The 20,682-nt window shown below is 42.6% G+C and overlaps 2 protein-coding genes and 1 long non-coding RNA gene across 4 annotated transcripts in view; 1 reads left to right on the forward strand and 2 right to left on the reverse strand.

Moving 5' to 3' along the window:
• Positions 1-174, reverse strand: part of cdr2l (cerebellar degeneration-related protein 2-like) — a 12,161-nt gene extending 11,987 nt beyond the window's left edge. Inside the window, exon 1 of the mRNA XM_028600020.1 lies at positions 1-174. This exon is cut by the window's left edge and continues 249 nt beyond it. The gene's annotated coding sequence lies outside the window, so the exon portion shown is untranslated.
• A 2,616-nt stretch (positions 175-2,790) lies between these two features.
• On the reverse strand, positions 2,791-18,745 carry recql5 (RecQ helicase-like 5). The gene is made up of 19 exons (XM_028600251.1): positions 18,603-18,745; positions 18,263-18,384; positions 17,650-18,171; positions 15,969-16,065; positions 15,769-15,880; positions 15,525-15,687; positions 15,361-15,443; positions 8,943-9,161; positions 8,759-8,852; positions 7,751-7,787; positions 7,112-7,170; positions 6,830-6,900; positions 5,688-5,781; positions 5,416-5,592; positions 4,661-5,295; positions 4,533-4,578; positions 3,738-3,953; positions 3,574-3,646; positions 2,791-3,433 (listed from the first exon to the last, which is right to left on the reverse strand). Exons 1-19 carry the CDS (start codon positions 18,697-18,699, stop codon positions 3,309-3,311), a joined length of 3,042 nt encoding a protein of 1,013 aa, XP_028456052.1. The 5' UTR covers positions 18,700-18,745; the 3' UTR covers positions 2,791-3,308.
• LOC114570056 (uncharacterized) lies at positions 10,244-15,280 on the forward strand. 2 transcript variants are annotated; one of them, XR_003694458.1, is made up of 3 exons: positions 10,244-10,776; positions 13,588-13,706; positions 14,435-15,280. It is a non-coding gene; the product is annotated as an uncharacterized LOC114570056 (long non-coding RNA). The 2 variants fall into 2 exon arrangements; XR_003694459.1 differs by having other exon boundaries at positions 14,477-15,280.
• Positions 18,746-20,682: the final 1,937 nt, after the last annotated feature.

Below are 20,682 nucleotides of genomic sequence, written 5' to 3' on the forward strand. Positions count from 1 at the left end.
CAAACCGCATCCGGCGGCCGTTCACACCTGCAGACCTGAAATAAAACAGCCTGTAGGCTACTGCGGATGCTAGAAAGTAGAGAGTGCCAAAGTGTGTGTGTGTGTGTGTGTTCTGTTGTCTCATCAGTCTCTGATGTACAGCAGCGCCCTGCAGACGCAGGTTGGCAGCCCGCTCGCGCTCATTGGCTGAATGCTGCTGCTGCTGCTGCTGCGTTTAAGTGCTGTCGGAAATGCTTCATGGAATGTGGGCATTTTAAAGGTGCCCTGCCACACGTATTTCATTACTTTGTGGTAATGTCTGAAGTTCTACCATGGACTCTGTAACATGTTTTGTGGAAAAAATGCCTTGGTTACCTTGTTTCGAGCCATTCTAGCGTGGTATAGAAAGCCTGCAGGGAGACTCGGCTCGATTTCTGCCAGTTCTCATTCATATTCAACAAGCTAAGCTGTTTGAATCTGATTGGCTAACAGCCAGCCAATGAGAGCCTGGCTGTCAGAATCCTTTACCCAGCCCAACTGGGCGAGCTAATGAATAGTAATGAGCTCAGGCAATATGATGTCAGACTGACCAGCTTTTGTAATTGGCCTGATTTTTCCGCTTATTTCTAAAAATCCACCGCTCCCTGTTCAGATGCACCAATCAGGGCCGGGGGGGGGGGTGGGGGTGTCTAACTGCGTGTCAATCACTGCTCATGCACATGCATTCATTCTCCCTTGTGGGGGGAGGGGCTTAGGAGACCATTTTTGGGCTTTAGTGGAAAGCGGGAAGGGACTGAGAAGTTGTCGATGTTCAAGTTTTTTGGCTAAATCCTGGATTTTCGCAATCCTACCTACAGCACCTTTAACTCTTTATCCCGCTGCTGCACCACAGCCTTTTACAGGTTGTTTTATTACTGCTTTCGAATACTGGTTTTGACTCCATCTTCACTGATTGGTGAGGCTAATTCACTTTAAGTTGAAATCTGACATGTTTAATGTTATATGATTATAACATCCAACGGTTTGCGAGCCACGAGGTGAATTATTCTCAACACTAGATGCTCCATCTTTTTTTACTTATTCTAATCAGTAATATATAATAAGATGATTATTTTCTTTGAAATGTACAGTTTTTCTATGCTGCAATACTACCTGAACCCAGATGTGACTACTGTGTGGTTTGATTACACACATATGTTTAGGAATATGCAACATACAAAAACAAAACTGAAATAGTGAAGGTCTTGAAACTAGAACCTGACACAGGGACCTTCTTCAAAACAAGGCCCTAATATAAAACAGCAGATCCATTTTAATGCCCTTATGTCAGTTAATATTGGATTAATGGTGCATGTTGCCAACACATCCAGGGGGAATAATGAAGTCTTATAATAATGTCTTCTAAATTCAGCAAGAAAGAGTAATATTTCTCTCACAAGTTAGGCTCTCAACAGCTTTCACGTCTGTTTTTGTAGCTATTTTCAAAAGTATGACTTTGTGGGAAATAAAGTTTAATTCTATTCTATGTATTCCCTTCTATATCAGTTTCCTTATTATTATTATGTCTTTAAGAGGGGTATGTTTAGCAGCATGTTTATTTCACAGCTCAACATGGGCCTTAATCTTCAAATGACACATCAGTGACACTACTGTCATGTTTTTTTTAAATTAAATGTATTAAATGTAGTCAGCTTTTACCATTTACGTCCATTCTTTTTAATTGTCCGAATAAAGGAAATTAAAGTCGTAAGTTACAAGGTACAACTGAAGGCAGCACCACTGGAGGCGACGTCACTGTCTATTTGACACAGCGTCCCCGGTACGGAAAGGTCTCCTCCCCCTCCAGCCTTCTTAACACATCCATGATCCAGCCCCCCAAAGTTCCAATAAGTGTAATTGTCCAATTGAAGACATTTGTGTTCATGAATAAGCACACAGAGAAAGGCTCTCACACTGTGGTTGGTCTGATCCTATTCAGCATGGACTTTATTGTAAACATTTAGGAGCAAAGATGAGATGGACTATGGCTGTTCAGACTGCACAGCCAGGCCTCTGTGTCCACCAGTGCTCCCAGTACTCTTTGGGTTCCCCTACGGACTGTGGAGACAGAAACTGTAGGCTCTCACAGTCCTGACACGCACTATAACTAAGGAACATTTCCCTCATTGAAAATCAACATGGCTAAGAAAACAAAAACATTATGCAAAAAAAATCTCCCTTTGCTAAGACAAAGACTGATCTTTAAATAAGAGAAAAACTGGTCAGTTTCACATCATACAGTAGCTATCGTTGTTGTCCATTCACGTTGTTCTTTGTTCTGCAATCCAGCAGCCAAAGACAAAATAAGTAGCAGCAATAAAAACACCCATTAGGCCTCTACAACACAAAACCGTCTGGGGTTATGTCAAATAGTTCACCATCGACCCAGTGTTCTTGCAGGTTTTATCCCCAATTACGCTTTTTTTTTTTTTTTTTTTTTTTTTTTTTTACATTGCTGACAACCATTTCCACAATGTGTTTCTAGACATGCTAGTGGCTCTATGGGTGGACATGTCAGCTGGACTGTTGCTCAGTCCATCACAATGGTCTGGACTAAAATATATCAACAATCATTTGATAGATTTCCATATAATTTGGTTTCATACTTACTTACATGGTCCACACAGGATGAACACTAATGACTTTAGTGATCTGACTGACCCAACTTTTCATCTAGCAGCGTTTAATTGGTTTATAACCAAATGCCTGCAAAACTAATGACATTCCCATCAGCCTTAGCTGTACTTTGAGTTCAGTGCTAATTAGCAAACGTTTAGTGAGCATGTTAGCATTTAGCTCAAAGCACTGCCGTGTACAGCGTCACAGAGCTGCTAGCATGGCTGTAGACACTTTAGTCTTGTTTATTCCAAGAGGCCTTTGGTTTCCATTCATTTCAGGTCCGTATGAAAACTTAACTTGCAGGGACTTGAAACATATTTTACTGGAGATTTAAGTGTGATTTAATGGACTTGAAAAAAGAAGAAGAGTGCAGTCCCACAAAAGGTTAAAGACCAATTGCTGCACATACATTGCTCACACACATAAACAGTCATTCCCGGTTATATGAGTGTGCACACAGTTTGACCTCTGTTCTCTCTGGCTGTCACAGCCCACATTATTGCTCAATTACTGACATAAGCTATTAGAGTCTGGAAAAAGCAGCAAATCAACCATAAAGCTGGTCAGCAGGCGTCTGTGGTAAAGCCTAAGTTCACTGGAATTAGACAAGCGTAGGCACTGACAAAAGAGGAAGGGTTCAACCCTAAAATGGCTACATTTTCCACGCCTCATCATTCATTGTTCTCTGTGGTTTTACAGCTCTGCGGTCTTTTTAGGTGCTTCCAGTCTGCCTCGCTTTCACAGCGCTTGACTCTGCTGAAGAACTTCTTGATGATAGCTTTGGCTTCTGCTTTAACTGTGGACCGAGAGAGAGAGAGAGAGAGAGAGAGAGAGAGAGAGAGAGAGAGAGAGAGAGAGAGAGAGAGAGAGAGATGAGCATTAGAGTCCTACGCATGCAGCTGAGCACAATTTGGAGATTATTTATCCCCTGCGTACCTTGGCCTTTCCCCCGACTCCTGCCCTCTGTGAGAAGGTGAGATAGGTAGCGGGCGAAGGACTTAAACAGCTCCTGCAGCCCAAGATAACAACAGCTGAGAATCCATTTCACACTGCTTTTCTGCAAACAGGAAGTCAATCTATCAAAAAAAGCGCTCTCTCACCTTGGTGGCAAACTTTCCCTGAGTGTAAAAGGGGTCCAGATAGCGGACCACGATATCAGCGGCCTCCTTCAGCGTCACAGGCTTGGGTGGCTCATTGGCGGGGATCAGGGCCCTCTCCTGCACGTTGGGGTTGAACGTTACTCTTCTGTCTAAGGGCCGGCTGCGCTTCGCTGGAGGAGACGACTCGCTCTTATTCGCCTTTACATCATCTGTCAACTGGACACAAACAAGTCAGAACACTGTTAAGTTTCTCACACATGAGCCGGAGGGAAAACCAAATTTCACCAGGAAACTAACAAAAGACACCTAACATGCTGTGCCGTGAACTCAATAAACACAGTTTCTTCTGCCACTAAGCTGGTTTGAATAAATTATTTTCCAAAAATGATTACATTTTTAAGTACGGTTTTTACGCATACAAGGAATTTGTCTTGGTGTTGTTGGTGCTTGTCACACGTTCTCTAAATATAAGGATCAGAAGAAAATAAACAATATAAGTATACATATATATACACACACAGTATGTAACTAAAAATTAAGAATAAGATAAATAAAATTAAATAAGTTAAGTAAAAAGTAAAGTATGTGGGTGAGTCTTTTCAACCTTTATATTTTGAACCATGATATTTGATTTGTCTGTCTGAGAATAGGAAGTGGTCTTATTTGACTAAAGTCACAGGCTTAGTGTGGACACACACACACACGTGCACACACACAAGCGCGTGCACACGCACCATCAGTCACCGAGCAGGAGATAAATTTGATATAAAGATTGGATAGAAAACAGACAGTTACCCCTTCTGTTAGAGGTGGTTTAGCTTCGTCCTCAGCTTTGTTTTCTCTGTGTGAAAGGTCAAAAATAATGTTAGAGACTTTTCCATCTTTTTTTTTCTTTTAAAAATGGTGCATTTAGGGTGTCTTACTCTGCAATGGACTTTGTATACTCTATAGATGGGTCTTGAAGCTGCTCCATCTCCAACGTCTCGGTTTTATGTTTTTCCTCCTCTTCATCATCAGTAATAACTATGACTTTGTTTTTACTTTCTTCTTGGATCACATCCTGAGTCTCTACAGGACTGATCTCTACGTCGTCCACGGTGACAGGGGAGTGTTCCTGCTCGCTAACGCTTTCTTGAGCGACCGCCGCTGTGATGTGACATAACGCAGCATCAAGTCCCCTCGGCGTCTCCGCCTCCTCCTCCTGGCTGTCCGCCGCTGTTTCTTTCTTCGCGAAATACTGGGAAATGTTGCGGGAGCTCTTTGCCGCTTCCGCTAGCTTCTGCTGCTTCTTGCTCATGGCTCTGCCCGCCTTCGTCGGGCTGTTTGCGGAGGCGGCGGCAGCGGCGGCGTTCGCTCTGGCTCTGATGGAGGACGTTACAGCCGAAGACGCATCGGCGCTTGTCCCTCCGGAGCCTCCTGAGCCGTCACTGTAAAATCCGCCGCTCTCTGCCCCCCTGTTAGACACGGTGTCCGACACGGAGGCCTTCAGCAGATCCTTGGCGGTCTGGAAGGGGTCGGATGATCCCCTCAGACCTGCTCCTACTCGCTTACGCTTCATCTGGAGGGATAATGCCAAACAAAGAAGACATGTTCATATCTGAATACTCTGCAGTCGCAAGAAACCGCGATCGCTGCTTGCAAACTAGGTGAAGCTAGCGTGTAGTGAAGAGGAGCTTACGGAGTAGATCTCCGATGCAGATGTGAACCCCTGCAGCTCCTCAGAGAAGGAGGCAGAAGAAGAGGAGGAAGGTGGTTCCTCTTTGAGTTTGGACTCATTCTCTCTGGTTTCGCTGCTGCTGTCGGTCTTGACACCTCCTCCCTTTTCTCCAGGTGCAGTTTTCTTCATCTCGGATACCTTCAAAACAAGATACGAGTACGAAACAGAATAGCTTTCCAATCTTACTGTATGCTACCAACGATCCTGTGACAGGCAGAGCAGTGAGTAGTTACCTTCTTCAGGACAGCAGCTTTGTACAGGTTGGAGGACTTGCTGCTCTTGAAGACCTCATGTTCAATATCCACCGCTACAGACAGGGTGTCACTGCTGAGAGACAGAGAAGACAACGTAGAGCGACTGTGGGGAAAGAAAGTCCGAAAATTCACTATGCATATGCAACGGGATATCATGACTTTGCGTAAACATACACGCCCACTTTCTTAAGCCAAGTGGCGTGTTATCTGTACGCATTTTGAGCTATCCGCTAGAGATGTTCCGATACCGATACCAGTATCGGTATCGACTCCGATACTGCCTAAAACGCTGGTATCGGTATCTGGAGTTTATGCACCGATCCGATACCACGTAATAAAGCCCTAAAGATAATCTACATTAAAGTAGTTTATTTATGTTCTTTTTCCGTTATAACTGACTGTCAAACTGGAGAATAAAAGAAAGTTCTACGGCATTCATTGTTTGTGTTTGTTCATGTTTCACAAAGAGTTTAACCTGAGTCAGACCGACAACAAAGATAGAAATCATATCACATCCATACAGGGATAGTAGTATACAGCTGTTAAAACATAATGAAATATATGACACTCTGGTATCGGATCGGTACTCTGTATCGGCCGATACGCAAGTTCAGGTATCGGAATCGGTATCGGGAAGCAAAAAAGTGGTATCGGGCCATCTCTACTATCCGCGTGTATGTCTACGCTGTATACAGCGGACGTAAACATACACGCCACATGGCGTGTTATCGCCACATGGCGTGTTATTGCGAAAAGAAAGCAACGGTTCAGTTTAGGAAACGTGACACCAGGTTGGGTTTAGGAAAAGAAGATCTGGTTGGTTTTAGGAAAAGAAGAAAGTGATGGTTGAGTTTAGGAAACGTGACACATGGGGCCCCCCTGGCCAAACCCTACGCAGATTTTTGCCCTTTCATACTACTCGCTACGGCGTAAATTCACACGCAATCGCAAGGTAACATAAGTAAATGGAGGCCAAACGGCGTTGATAAACACGCTAAAAAGCGAGTATGCGTCTTGATAACACGCCAATAATGACATACAAATTGGTGTGTCATACATACGCCACTTCATGAGTTCAGTCTGGTATATGAATGATGTTTGAAAAGTGTCTGCATAATTACTTGAATGAGTCTTCTGCCCCCTGGTGGCCATACAATGATTCCTGCAAGAGGCACAGGCAGTGCTCTCTGGCCTGAAATAGAATATATATACACATAAAGGTTTGTTAAAAATTGTCAAGAAAGAATTAAAGCTACAGTGACAAAACCATTTTTTTTTTTAAATTGCTCAGATGCAAAGTTGGCTCTACTGCGTGTCTTCACATCTCATGACACATGAGTCACAGTGAATTCCTGAGACGTGTTAATGAGTGCAGCAGGAATGTGCTCGCAGCGTTCAAGTACCTTTACAGTGAGTCTGGGGATCCTCTGACTGCTGGCCTCTCTGAGTGGGCAGTCAGCATCTACACAGTAAGGATACATTGGTTATATACACAGACTGTATAATATTAATGGACAAAGCATCTGGTTCGGCAAAGTGCTGCAAATGTGGAAGTGCCTTAAAGCTGCATTCTATCTGAATTCCAGCAGAGGGAGACACGTGCGGTTGAAAAAGGAGTTTTGGTTTCTGTAAAAGTCTATGAGAAAGTGACCCACCTCTCACTTGACTTATTACCTCACAAAACGTTTTCATAAAGAGTTAATGGTATCAATCGCTAGTTTTAAGTCTTCTGCAACACAGAATGATGTTCATTTTTTGAATAATGGGCTGGTTGATTTTAAAATCGGCGACAAAGCAGGGGGTGTTTTAGGGCATGGCTATGATGTGATTGCCAGTGAAAGTGTGTGTAACGTAAACGTGGCTCCTCCCTCACTCCTCCCTCTCGTCTAAAGTTGTCACATCCGCAACCGGGATGGCTGCGCCCGTAACGGCAAACTCGACGACTCGTATTAGATTAATATTATACAGTCTATGGTTATATATGACAGTACAGATCAGCCTGGATATCCATTTAGGTATATTGTATTTCTATTGATATTTACCTGGGGGAACAAAGTCTTCCCTCTGACTGTCAGTGACCTAAAGAAACATGAGCACAGACAGATATTCACTTTAAACAAAGTAGCTTCCAGACAAACAAACAAGAAGTATACACATTGTACAATGCTGAAACAATAGTAAAAGAAATAAATAATGCTACAAACTGGTTACAGAAGCTGCGGGTTGTGTTAATGGTTCAGCAGCAGAAAATTGATTGATATCTTACAGAATAATCTCAGTATGATTGATATCTTCGAAATAGTCACATTGGATTTAGCCATCTTTCAAGACTAAATGGGATTAGCGTTTTGGATGGAATATCACTTTAAACTGGTTGATCAATTACGTGAAGAGATTTAAATGTGCTGTAGGTAGGATAGGGAAGATCTAGGATCTAGCCCAAAAAATTGAACATCGGCAACTTCTCAGTCCCTCCCCTTTCTGCTAAAGCCCAAAACGGTCTCCTAAGCCCCTCCCCCCACAAGGGAGAATGAAACACGCAGTTAGACACACCCCCCCCCCCCCGGCCCTGATTGGTGCATCTGAACAGGGAGCTGTGGATTTTTGGAAATCGCACTACATGCTGTTAAATGACCTGCTTCATGTAGTTCTACTCAAACATATTTCAGAAAATATGACAGAAAGTTAGTTTTATAAGGCTTACCTACTGCCCCTTTAAATGAAGTTGTGAAATGCGTAGGATCAGGGTAACAATGGCCACCTTCCCATCACCACACCTCCTAATCTCTTTTTGTTTTGTTTTTTGTTCATCAGTTTTCTTTCTACTATTTTACAATCATGGCATTCCTGTTTTTACTGATGTCGTGTTATGTTGCGCCAATTCCACTGAACATGTGGGAGCGATTTACCACAATCCTCACTTAACAGCCTCAACAGCCCCATTCAGTCCTGCTGCCAACAGCTGGCCAACAGATGCACGCGGACATAACACAAACACTAGTTGCATTTCTAAAGAAAAGAGTTTGTGTGTGTTGATTAGGATGATTCACCTTCCGCATGTTCATCTGCCTCTTGAAGAGGTCTGAAAACTCCTTTTTCCTGTTTGAGCCATCGTCTTCACTGCTGGCATCCCCTTCGTCATACCTGCAAGGTGTGATGTCAGAGTCAAATCTACAGGTTCGCCACTACTTTACGTTACAAAAGTAAATCCAAGTGTCACTCAAGTTGTCCTGCCTTTCAAAACCATAGCCCTTCTTTCCTCCTTCATAAAGGCCCGGCTGGAAACCGAACGGTCCTGTGGGCCCTTTGCTCTGAGCTTCCGTCTTGGTGCTGAGGGTGGCCGCCCTCTCCAGCTGGGCGCGCACAACTTTGGGGTTACGACAGTAGTCGCAGGCACCTGCACAGTTTGGCGTCTTATCCCCAAAGAACTTGGAGATGGTGGCATGGCGGCAACTGGTGGGAAGAGAAGAGAGACGCTGCTTGTTAGGGCTGTGCAATTAATCACATTTTTAATCGTGATTACGTTTTTGGCTCCTACGGACCACAAGTAATCGAGAAAAACGATTACTTTGCACATTACGTTCTGCAAGTAAACTCTTATTTTGTCTTGTGTTGTGAATATTAAGTTTGAACGGGAAAAGTATGAAGGGAAATATCACAGTTCAAAGTGTTTTCACTGTTGATTTGTTTAATGGTTTCACTGTTCTTTTTTAAATTAAATAATAGCAACATCTTTCCAAAAGTCAATAAATAATTGTGTTAAATAATCGTGATTAAAATATTGATCGGGATTATGATTTTTTTTTTCCATAATCGAGCAGCCCTACTGCTTGTTAAAAACTAAATATGTGTAAGGAAAGGCTACAGCTCCTGTGAAGTTGGCTACATTTTCGAGTTTTAGAGTTGTTTTTGAGCACACAGCAAACATCTCTCCATCATACACTGGCAATAGAGTGCATTATTGATCTATTAGCTATTGTGTAACCATCACACACACCACTAGGATCAATGTTTCTGTTCTTCTATAAGTCAAACAGGGCTCCCTTGACCCATGAAATAAAAAAAATACAGTTGTCTGACAATCACAACACTTATAGACAAAAAGTTCTTAGCTTTAGTAATGACTTCCGTACTTTGTGTACTGATAAAAAGAACACATTAAAGCAAATTAAATCTTAATTTGGAAAGTATTTTTCTCCTACAATTTCAAGGGTTTTGGACACAATACAACTCATTAATCTGAACTTTAGAAGTTATTATTGCAAAAGAAAATGTTTAGGAAAAAAAAGGCCTCACACTTCTAGAGAGAGAGAGAGAAAAAGAGAAAGAAAGAGAGAGAGAGAGAGAGAGAGAGAGAGAGAGAGAGAGAGAGAGAGAGAGAGAGAGAGAGAGAGAGAGAGAGAGAGAGAGAGAGAGAGAGAGAGAGAGTAGACGAGCCACTTCAACAACGTACTAACTACCTTGCTGGAAATGGAAATGCTGTCTCCAAAGGCATGAGAAAGAGGGGAGCAGTTTCACCAGTGGAGGCGGGGAAAGCCAGAGAGGCACAAAAAGACTCTGTGAAGCAACAGTCACTCCCATGGAGGACAGCTAAAGAGAGAACAGCCTCGCAGGCAGACAAACTAAAGCGAGGCGCACAGTCAAACGGCAAAACAGACAACTACTCTGCAACCAAAAACCACAAAACGAGAAGTGCAAGAAACTTGAGGACCAAAGAAGAGAACGATTAAGAGAAGCATGAAAGGGATTTTGTGCCATCTCACTTTTCCTCCACTCCACATGCAGAGTATCATCAGTACCTGAGGAATTATCACTCCTAACCTTAATCTCAACCTGACTGCTTATCTCCGTCTGTTAGTCTCCACCTCTGAGTGACGTACTGCACATTTTAACAACAGACAGACATATATAAAACACACTCAGCAGGTTAACTCCTCCAGGGGAGGCATGTTCATGTTCATCGCTGCCTCCTCCTCGTCAAGTGGTCGGCTTACTTCGGTTCCGTAACTTTTGCAGGTCAGCCTGGGCTGGGCTGAGCGTGTGAAAACAACAACGGAGACTCTCATAGGTAAGTGCATTTCACTGCGAGTGGGTCTATTTCTGGCCAGTTTGAGAGGCACTGAGAAATACTTGTTGAGAAGAATGTGAAGAATGTGTTCAGAAATATAGACTTGTTAAGTGTAAAACATACAAGTTCAAATAGCTCACTGAAAAATACTAATTTTGTAGTTATACCAGTGGCATTTTAACTACAGGGTGGTTTCTCACTTTTTGAACACGTCATCTATAAAAACACTCAAAGAGTTAATGGGGAAACGTCTGAATTGGGGAAGAAAATGATAACAAAGAAGTCAGATTAACAAAATGGATGCAAACAGCACTCACCAAGCACTGACAACTTTATGAGGGCCATCTGCCCCCCACCAGCTAACTAACTAGGTAACTTTCTCAAGTGAAAACAGCCTCCGGTTTGATATATGCATGTCCTTAAATCCTCAAACTACACTTCAAAATGATCTTTTGTGTTAATTCTGCTGCACTAAAATTGGCCCAACGTGGTCGCTCCAATGCACAAAATAGCATGAAAACATTTAGTAAACCTCCGCTGCCAGTGTATTAGGGATGCAGTACTGTTTTAGAGGTGCAGATTCAGCTTCATGGTCATCTTGTTTCCCACTTAAAAGAATGAGGTGCCCGCACTCTGCTAACTCTCCCACACGTTTATTGTGCTGCAACGTTTCGACCCTGCTGGGTCTTCCTCAGGCATTCAACAGTGGTTCAACCTCATATTTACCAGCCCTTTCCTCGGAAGTGAAAAGGTTAACTGACAGGTGTTATTAGGAGACAAGTGAGACAACAAATGTAACTGAATTACATTGTTGAGCATTGCAACACAGCATACAAGCCCTAGTATTTTGGGAACCAAATAAAACAAAAAGGAAGCAAAGGAATATTTTTTATATTTTGGGAAATTTGCTTTCTTGCAGGCACCAGTTTGGCTTAGCAGTGCTAATAGCACAAAGACTGGAAACAGGGAAACAGCTAGCCTGACTCTGTCTAAATGCACCTCCCAGCACTATTAAAGGTCCTATGACATGCTGCTTTTTGGATGCTTTTATATAGGCCTTAGTGGTCCCCTAATACTGTATCTGAAGTCTCTTTTATATAGACCTTAGTGGTCCCCTAATACTGTATCTGAAGTCTCTTTTATATAGGCCTTAGTGGTCCCCTAATACTGTATCTGAAGTCTCTTTTATATAGACCTTAGTGGTCCCCTAATACTGTATCTGAAGTCTCTTTTATATAGACCTTAGTGGTCCCCTAATACTGTATCTGAAGTCTCTTTTATATAGACCTTAGTGGTCCCCTAATACTGTATCTGAAATCTCTTTTATATAGACCTTAGTGGTCCCCTAATACTGTATCTAAAGTCTCTTTTATATAGACCTTAGTGGTCCCCTAATACTGTATCTGAAGTCTCTTTTATATAGACCTTAGTGGTCCCCTAATACTGTATCTGAAGTCTCTTTTATATAGACCTTAGTGGTCCCCTAATACTGTATCTGAAGTCTCTTTTATATAGACCTTAGTGGTCCCCTAATACTGTATCTGAAGTCTCTTTCCTGAAATTCAACCTTGGTGCAGAATTACAGCCACTAGAACCAGTCCCACAATGAGCTTTCCTTAGGATGTACCATTTCTGTGTCTGTAAAGGAGAGCGGGGGGGGCAAGGTGGAGGGTGGGGGTGTGGCCTTGACCAACTGCCATGCTTCGCTCATTTGAAAGCTATGATGTCTCTCTCTCATGGGTGGGCCAAATTCTCTGAGCGGGCAAAGCATAGAAAGGGGAGGTAACCTTTCCCCTTATGACATCATAAATGGAAGATTCCAGATTGGCCCATCTGAGCTTTCATTTAGAGTCCGGATCGGGCCGAATTTTTCTGTCCGAGGCCGGCCCGCGTCCGACAGAGCCGTGACCGAACCCAGCCCGAGCCCGACAGGTATTAAGAAATTTGTTCCGAGCCCGACCCGAGCCCGACACAGTTAAAATCAAATTTTTTTTCCTCACACTAATGAGCCACTTTTTTTAAGAACAGATACAATACAAAGAGGGAGTTCTTCTATATCTGAACGCCAGAATATGTTAATGAAAACCACGTGAAGCAATATATAATAATATGGAGGAGGTGACGCGTCAAATCATGAGACCAGTGAGGATACACACCGCTACTATATTCCATCATACAGTGTTTGTATTATGTTTGTTATTGTTGGTATTATGTTTTGTAATGAAATACAATACAGCAAAACCAGCAAAGGGCTGAACCCACAGACTGTCACACCCAGTTCCATTTTGTTTACTTTACAGCACAATAACACAGTCAGCAGTAAATCAGGCATAACTTGAAACGCCGCCCATTAAAATAACTTAACACATTACAGTCTGTATACATTGACAACACAATGAGACAGGTGCCCGGAGAGCCTTCGGTTTAAAAGTTGAAAACAAAAGAAAGCCTGACAGAGGGTTAACCTGTTAGTTATGCAGAACACCCTAAGCCACCAGCACCACCCTATGTGTCATTAGACTCACTCTTGGCTAGAAAAACCACATGCTTTACACATCTGTGCACTCCCAGGCCAGGCCACCGCAATTCTCCCACTTTCTCTTGAAAAAGGGAACCTACAGATTGAGAGCACTTCATCATGTTATAAGATTGTGTCAACACAGCAGCAATGTTGTCTCAAACGCCCAGTTCGACTAACAAGCAACAGGAGTTACATCCTGGTGACGCTGAACACAGGCAAACGAATGAGACACTGTAAACCAAATTCAAGCATGACCATTGGACTGACCATAAATGCTTCCACCTCACTAGGATGGATGCCAGAGAGGAGACGCTGAACACCCTGACCAGGATCTGGGTCAAGCTGCAGGGTCTGCCCAACGCCGACCCCATAGAGCTGGGAGCTTTCTTTGTCATCTTAACCTTCATCTGTGAGTCTCCTCCGCTCTCTATTATTACTCATTTCATTTTCTTCATATGTGTTTGTCATGTAGCATTAAAAAGTTTATTTTTGAACTGTAAAATGTCATGCTCACTACATGCTATACATTACAGTACATTACAGTTTTTAGGTTATGCATTATGTGCTTATGTACAAAACTGAATATCTCTCAAATGTAGATATTGGTTTTGTCCTCAAAAACTAGTATCAGTCTGGCTCTAGTAAAAAAATATTTAAGGCTTCATGATATTGTTTCTCAGTCCTTCCAGAAAAATGCAGAGTTTGGGTCAAAAATCCTTGATTATGCGGCACGTTTTCTTAAAAAATGCGATGGAATATGCAGAATATTTATGCAATTTTATGCGATGAAATTGTGGTAACTTGCAAAAACTGAGGTTTAATGAAAAAGAGGAAAAAAAAGTGATTCCCCAACACCCTGCTTTTCCACGATGTTCACGTTGCGTAATTACGTCACTTCATAACGTTCCCATGGCAACAGGGGAAAGAGGCTGCTCTTGTGTGAAATAAACGCAACATTAGATATATGTGACTTTTTTGCAACAAAAATGCGGGGATTATGAAATCATGCAAGTGCATATTATTATATCAGACTTTGGCTGATTATGCATTGAATTATGCGATTGCATTTTTCTGGAGGGACTGATTTCTTAAATCAAAAGGACTTGTAATGTATTTTCTTTTCTTCTTTTTTTTAAGACTGAGCTGGTCACAATGCCGTTTCGATTTGCTCTCCCACAGTGGTGGTCCTGCTCATGACAGTGCTGGCGTGCATGACCTGCTGCTGCTGCTGCTGCCGTCGCAAAACCAAGATGAGGGGATCGAACATTTGAGCAAATGTGCTCCACACAAGGAAACATGACAGGAGACAGAAACACAACATCAGGCGTTCTCTGCGGCTCTCTCAAGCGTAACGTCATGGCCATATACTTAATAGATTATACAGCCTGATACAGTGTGTGTTTAGTGGCCCTGAAGGAGCCTTGCCCTTGAACAAACAAAACCCCTGACAAACACAGAGATGGCTGTCCTGACAAACACACCTGCTGAAGCTGCCAGGTTTTCAGGACGCTCTACAATCCTTAGAGCATCCCTGCGCTTTACAGGGCAACAACATGAGGAAACCCCAAGTGACTTGCATAATGCATATAAATAATAAATGGAATATGAGCTACAAAGATGTGTAGAATGATTTTTTTTAAATTGCAGTGAGTTGCACAGTGAGATATGAAGGGGCGAGCCAAATTGGTTTGTTTATGTTTTTTTTCTAAACCTAACTATGTGTCATTCTTAAGGAACGACAATTGGCATTCAGAGTTAGGTAAGATCCTCCTAGGGGAAGTAGCTGTTTTCAAACCTGACTTATTTTGTGACATAAGTCACAACAAAGCATAAAACAGAGATCAAGTCTGCCCTCTGCTGTACACAAACCAGAATGAACTATGATTTAATTTTTAAAAGGCACAGCATGCATGTAATGACAGTTATGGTTTAATGTATAAAGCTGCATGTGTATATTATGTGCAAGGGGGGAGACATTATGTAATGATGTGATAGTTTGACTACACTTTTGTATGCAATAAACAAAATGGGACTTGCATGTGTGCAATTAATGATTTACTTACCATTCTTGAGCACAGTAGGACACCATGGCATCAAAGTCTGTAATGGCTGTTTTGTCTGTCTGCTTTTCAGAGCCCCGTTTTGCCTATTAGAGGAAAAAAAACGTTCCCAAACCTGAGTTTCATGTGAGCTCTTTACATTTTGAGATCTCTGTTATTGTGCTGACCTGTTTGCGGGCAACCTCCTGGCGGATGAGGAAGTTAATTTGCTCCTTATCTCTCGGGGAGTAGTATGTGCGACACGAGGAGGGCAGTCCGTCTCTCCCAGCTCGCCCAGACTCTTGGTAGTAACTGGCCAGGGACTTAGCGAGGTTCCAGTGAGCTACAAACCTGCGGGATTAACGAAAACATCAGCACATGGAAACTTCTGTAGCCAATTCAAAATGATACAGCAAAACATTGTTGCATCACCTGACATTGGCCTTGTCTACTCCCATACCAAAGCTGATAGTGGCTACTATGACCAGAACTTTCCCCTCCATCCACTCATTCTGGGCCTCTGTGCGATCCCCTGCCTTCAGACCTACAGTATAAGGAGCAGAAGTCAAGCAATTGAACCCAAATCTTGTGTTCTCCAATCCCAGACATACATGGAGGAAAAACGGTCTGACCTGCATGATACGGTTTGGCCAAGACTCCAAGCTTGGTCAGCTGGTGAGCCACTGTTTCACAGCCTTCCCTGGTCCGACAGTACACAATCCCACAACCCTGTTCGTAAACATTACATAGGTTAAAGAAACCAGGGTTCTGGTTCTCATGTTCGGGGGAAAAACATCAGCTAATATTGGCTCATCACAGTGTAACACAGCCTACAACACAGGTGTTATGCAAACAAGAGTGGTATGCTACAATAAAGAAAGAAGAAAATGAATTGAGGGTAGTACTTTCTATGGAGGTACCAATAGTGACATTTGATAGATTTAGAACACAGAGATAGATTGAGAGTAGTAAGGAAATTGAACTGTTTGCCGTGATCATTTGACTAGTTCAAAAGAAAATGTCGCTCAGCACTCTGCATTGACCTAGCCTGGCTCCGCCCTCTTACGTACTTTTGCTCAATTTTCATTTTCCTTCAGTACAGATGAAATGTACGAGAGTCTGGTAGGACCAGGCTAGCATTGACCATGGAAAAAGAATACATTTGCCCACTACAACGGCCAGAGTGTTTTTTGCAATGGTACACATAATGGCCGCCGCAATGGCCGGCACTCTGACCAATGAATGAGAATGTCCGTTCTACTCTTGTCCTATTTCTATGGTTTAGAATGACGTTTCGGCACACATAACATAAACAAACATTTTAATAAGGATCCTTTAAACTTGGTTTTCATAAAATTTTGAATATACGGTTCATTTTACCCATCTTAAATACATCTTTGACATTTGTGTACTGCAATTTCTTGTTGCTTATCAACCGGTGGGCTCGATATGTATCGTCCCAGCAAATTTATCAGGCTCCGCTTTGAACACATTATCTAAAATAACCTGCAGCATGAATTTGAGAGAAATGTAAGGGCTCAGATGTAAAACCAGTCAAAATTATGTAATGTGATTATGTACAAAACCCAATAAAGGCGGATATATCATTATTATCATTTTAACTCTTAAATGTAGATACTGGATTGTCCTCAAAACCCTAGTATCAGTCTGGCTCTAGTAAAAATAAAGAATGTTTAAGGCTTTTTCATTTTCTTTTTTTCTAAAATCTGCAAAGGACTTTTCTTGCATGTAGAACACAGAGAAATGGTTCTGTGAAAACTTTAGGCTAAGTACTTTATTCTATTAAGATATTTCTGTTTGTCCTTTCCAATGAGCTGTTCTTTGCACGGCGCTCCAACATGGTTTCACTGGTTTGGGATCAGCCGTTAGATTGATGTTTTTTTTTTTTCCTTCAATAATGGCTTTTTTAACAGAAATAAAAACTGTATAATTCAGAAACAAAATGTATTATTTACATTTGGCCCCAAAAGAAGAAGAAGAAGAATTCAATTTCAATTTAGTTGATGTTTCCACAGTGTTGCATGTCAGGGAAAAATACTGTACAAAGACTTTGATTCTGAATTTGTTTTTCAGTCCAGAAAAGCTTAAGTGACCCTTGATCTGTAATGAACCACAACGATGCAATTGGGCTCTAAATATTTCGGGAAGCCGTTTTCCTTTGGGCCCTCTGCAGTCTACTCAGTGGTTAGATTGAATAGGTTTACACTGTGATTTGTCAGCCAATATGGTTCAGCTGATATCCCAGCTGATATTTCTGTTGATCTATCATTTAGAGAAAAATGAGATCCCAACCTGTCCATTAGAGCCTTTGTCCAGTCCCAGTGCCTTCTGAATAAAGGCGTAGAGGTGGACGTAGGGGTTTGGCAGCAGCTCCCTGAAAATCACATCATAGTGCAAGTTACTGCGGAAGACAGGTGAAACAAAAGACAGTGGCGAGCGCAGTCTCAGGGACTGAACAATGTCCTCTTGTACATTCTTGGGGGCTGTCGCTGTCAGGGCCAAACAGGGAACCCCTGGCAAGCGACCGCGCAGCTCTCCCAGTTTGAGGTAGTCTGGCCTGAAGTCGTGTCCCCACTGGGAGACGCAGTGAGCCTCGTCCACAGCCAGGTAAGACAGCAGGCCGCGGGAGCACAGGCCCGTCAGGCAGGGCTGGAATGAGGGAGAGGCCACCATCTCTGGAGTGATGTAGAGCATCTTCAGCTTGGGGCTGCTGCTCCCTAGGTCAGCCAGGATCAGACGGCGCTCGCCTGCCGGGAGCTTGGAGTTGATGGAGCAGGCAGGGATGTTCAGACTTTTCAAGCGGTCCACTTGGTCCTGGGAAGAAACACAGGAAGGGATAAACACCTAACTGATAGTGCACACAAGGGTTTGCATTGGAGCAGTCCGATCAGAAACAGAGACTGACCTGAATGAGAGCGATTAGCGGGGATATAACCAGAGTAATGCCCTCAGCCAGGACAGCAGGCAGCTGGTAGCAGAGGGACTTTCCTGCTCCAGTGGGCATGCACACAAACACATCCCTGTCCCCTGCAGGAAGACAACGCCTATCACCACAGTGCCACACATGAATCGCTCTCTGACAACACTATATGAGAGAGATAATTCAAACTCAGCCTCATATTTAAACATTTTAAAAAATCGTCAGTTGAGTTGCTTGTTGCTACGAGCCAGCTAACGTCTGCTAACGTTAGTTAGCAAAGAAACTAACACAGCAGATAAGCTGCTCGCAGTGTTCGCTGACTTACCTTTGAGGACTGCTTTGACAACATCTTCCTGTAGTTTAGACCGAAAGTTGTCAAACCCAAAGTGGGTTTTTAACGCCTGTTTTGAAGTTGTTGTCATCGTTTATGTCTGTGTAAATAAATCATATAAGCGTCTGTGGTGTCGTCGCAAACTGATGACATCACTACAGTCGCGAAGAAAACTGAAAATAAAGTTGTTGTTTTTTTTAATTCTGTGTTTAGCGATTACATGTTATTCATTTATATAGTCTATTTTATGTGTTGTTTTATATTTGTATAATTATGGTGGAAAGAGTTGCCGCGTGTTCTTTATATTTTGCATCAGTTTGTGTTAGAGCTCTCTGATTGGTCGAGCTGGCTTTCAGCTAATCACAGCTGCTGGCCAAAAGTATATGGACAACCTGTGTAGCTCCTTTACTGAAGTAAAAGTAGAAATACCACAGTGTAGAAATACTCTGTTGCAAGTAAAAGTCCTGCAAAAGTCTTAGCATGAACATACTTAAAGTACCAAAAGTAAAAGTAGTCGTTTTGCAGAATGGGCCATTTCAGAATTATGTATATTATATTATTGTACAGCAAAAATGGATGAATTAATTTGTACATTGCTTTAATGTTGCAGCTGGTAAAGGTGGGGGTAATTTTAACGTATACTATATATACTAAATACATATGCTGTGGGATAGCTTTTGAACTGAGCTCAGGTGCTTACTACATCTCAGCATTTATACAGACTGTCTATCCATGCATATCATGTTTTTTTCTGATCTACATCACTACCTAGACCACTATTTGTACTAACTGTATATTGACTCTTCACTACATTCAACATTTATATAGACTGTCTATTCCGGTTTACTGTGTTATTACTGACCTATATCACTAACCAGACCCCAATTTGCATTTATATAGACTGTCTATTCATATATACTGCATTATAACTGATCAACATCACTAACTAGATCATCATTTGCACTAACTGTTTTAGTTTTTGTTTGTGTTTTGTTTTGTTTGACTCTTCACTACATCTCAGCAATGTTATTGACTGTCTATTCATGTATATTGTGTTATTACCATATCACTCTGCCGTGAAAGAGGCAAAGCAGCGGGTGTGGGAGAAGTTTGGAGAAGACATGGAGAAGGACTTTTCGGCACCAAAGTGCTTCTGGAAAACTGTTCGCCACCTCAGGATCCAAGCTGTGTACAGTAAGGATGGGACACTGTTGACCTCAACTTTGGAAGGAGCACTTTGAGGAACTCCTGAATCCGACTAATTCTATGTTAGACTGTATTTCCCAGGTTCACTGATGTAGTCAAACAACTACACAGTGGCAAAGCCCCGGGATTGATGAGATCCGTCCAGAAATGCTCAAGGCTCTGGGTGTGGAGGGCTGTCCTGGTTGACACGCCTTTTTATGTATTCTGTGGCAGACTGGGGTGGTGGTTCCTTTAAAAAGGGGGGACCAGATTAGGGGTATCACACTTCTCATTGTAAATGTTGAAAACAATAGTCGAACCTCGGGTTGAGGAGGAACAATGCGGATTCCGCCCTGGTCGTGGAACAACGGACCAGCTCTTCACTCGCAAGGATCCTGGAGGGAGCCTGGGAGTATGCCCAACCGGTCTACATGTGTTTTGTGGATTTGGAGAAGGCGTATGACCGGGTCCCCGGGAGATACTGTGGGAGGTGCTGCGGGAGTATGGGGTAATTACAACCAAAGCGAGAGCTTACTAAGTCGGACTCTTTTCAGGTGAGGGTTGGCCTCCGCCAGGGCTCTGCGCTTTGTCACCAATCCTGTTTGTAGTATTTATGGACTGTTCTGGGAGGGGTTGCAGTTTGGTGGGCCTGTCATCGCTGCTCTTTGCAGATGATAAAAAATGTGAAATCGGTTCGCAACCCGAGTGCTGATTTCTGAGGCCATGGTTCTATGGAATGCCTTCTCCAGGTAGGGAATGAGTCCTTTGAGTTCCTCGCGAGTGAACAATTGCGGTATTGCATTCAATCTATATTTGACGAAAAGAGAGCTTAGCCAGAAGGCAAAGCTCTCGATCTACCGGGTCAGTTTTCGTTCCTACCTTGACCGAA

Source organism: Perca flavescens, chromosome 15 (genome assembly GCF_004354835.1).
Source record: "Perca flavescens isolate YP-PL-M2 chromosome 15, PFLA_1.0, whole genome shotgun sequence".
Lineage (NCBI taxonomy): Eukaryota > Metazoa > Chordata > Actinopteri > Perciformes > Percidae > Perca > Perca flavescens.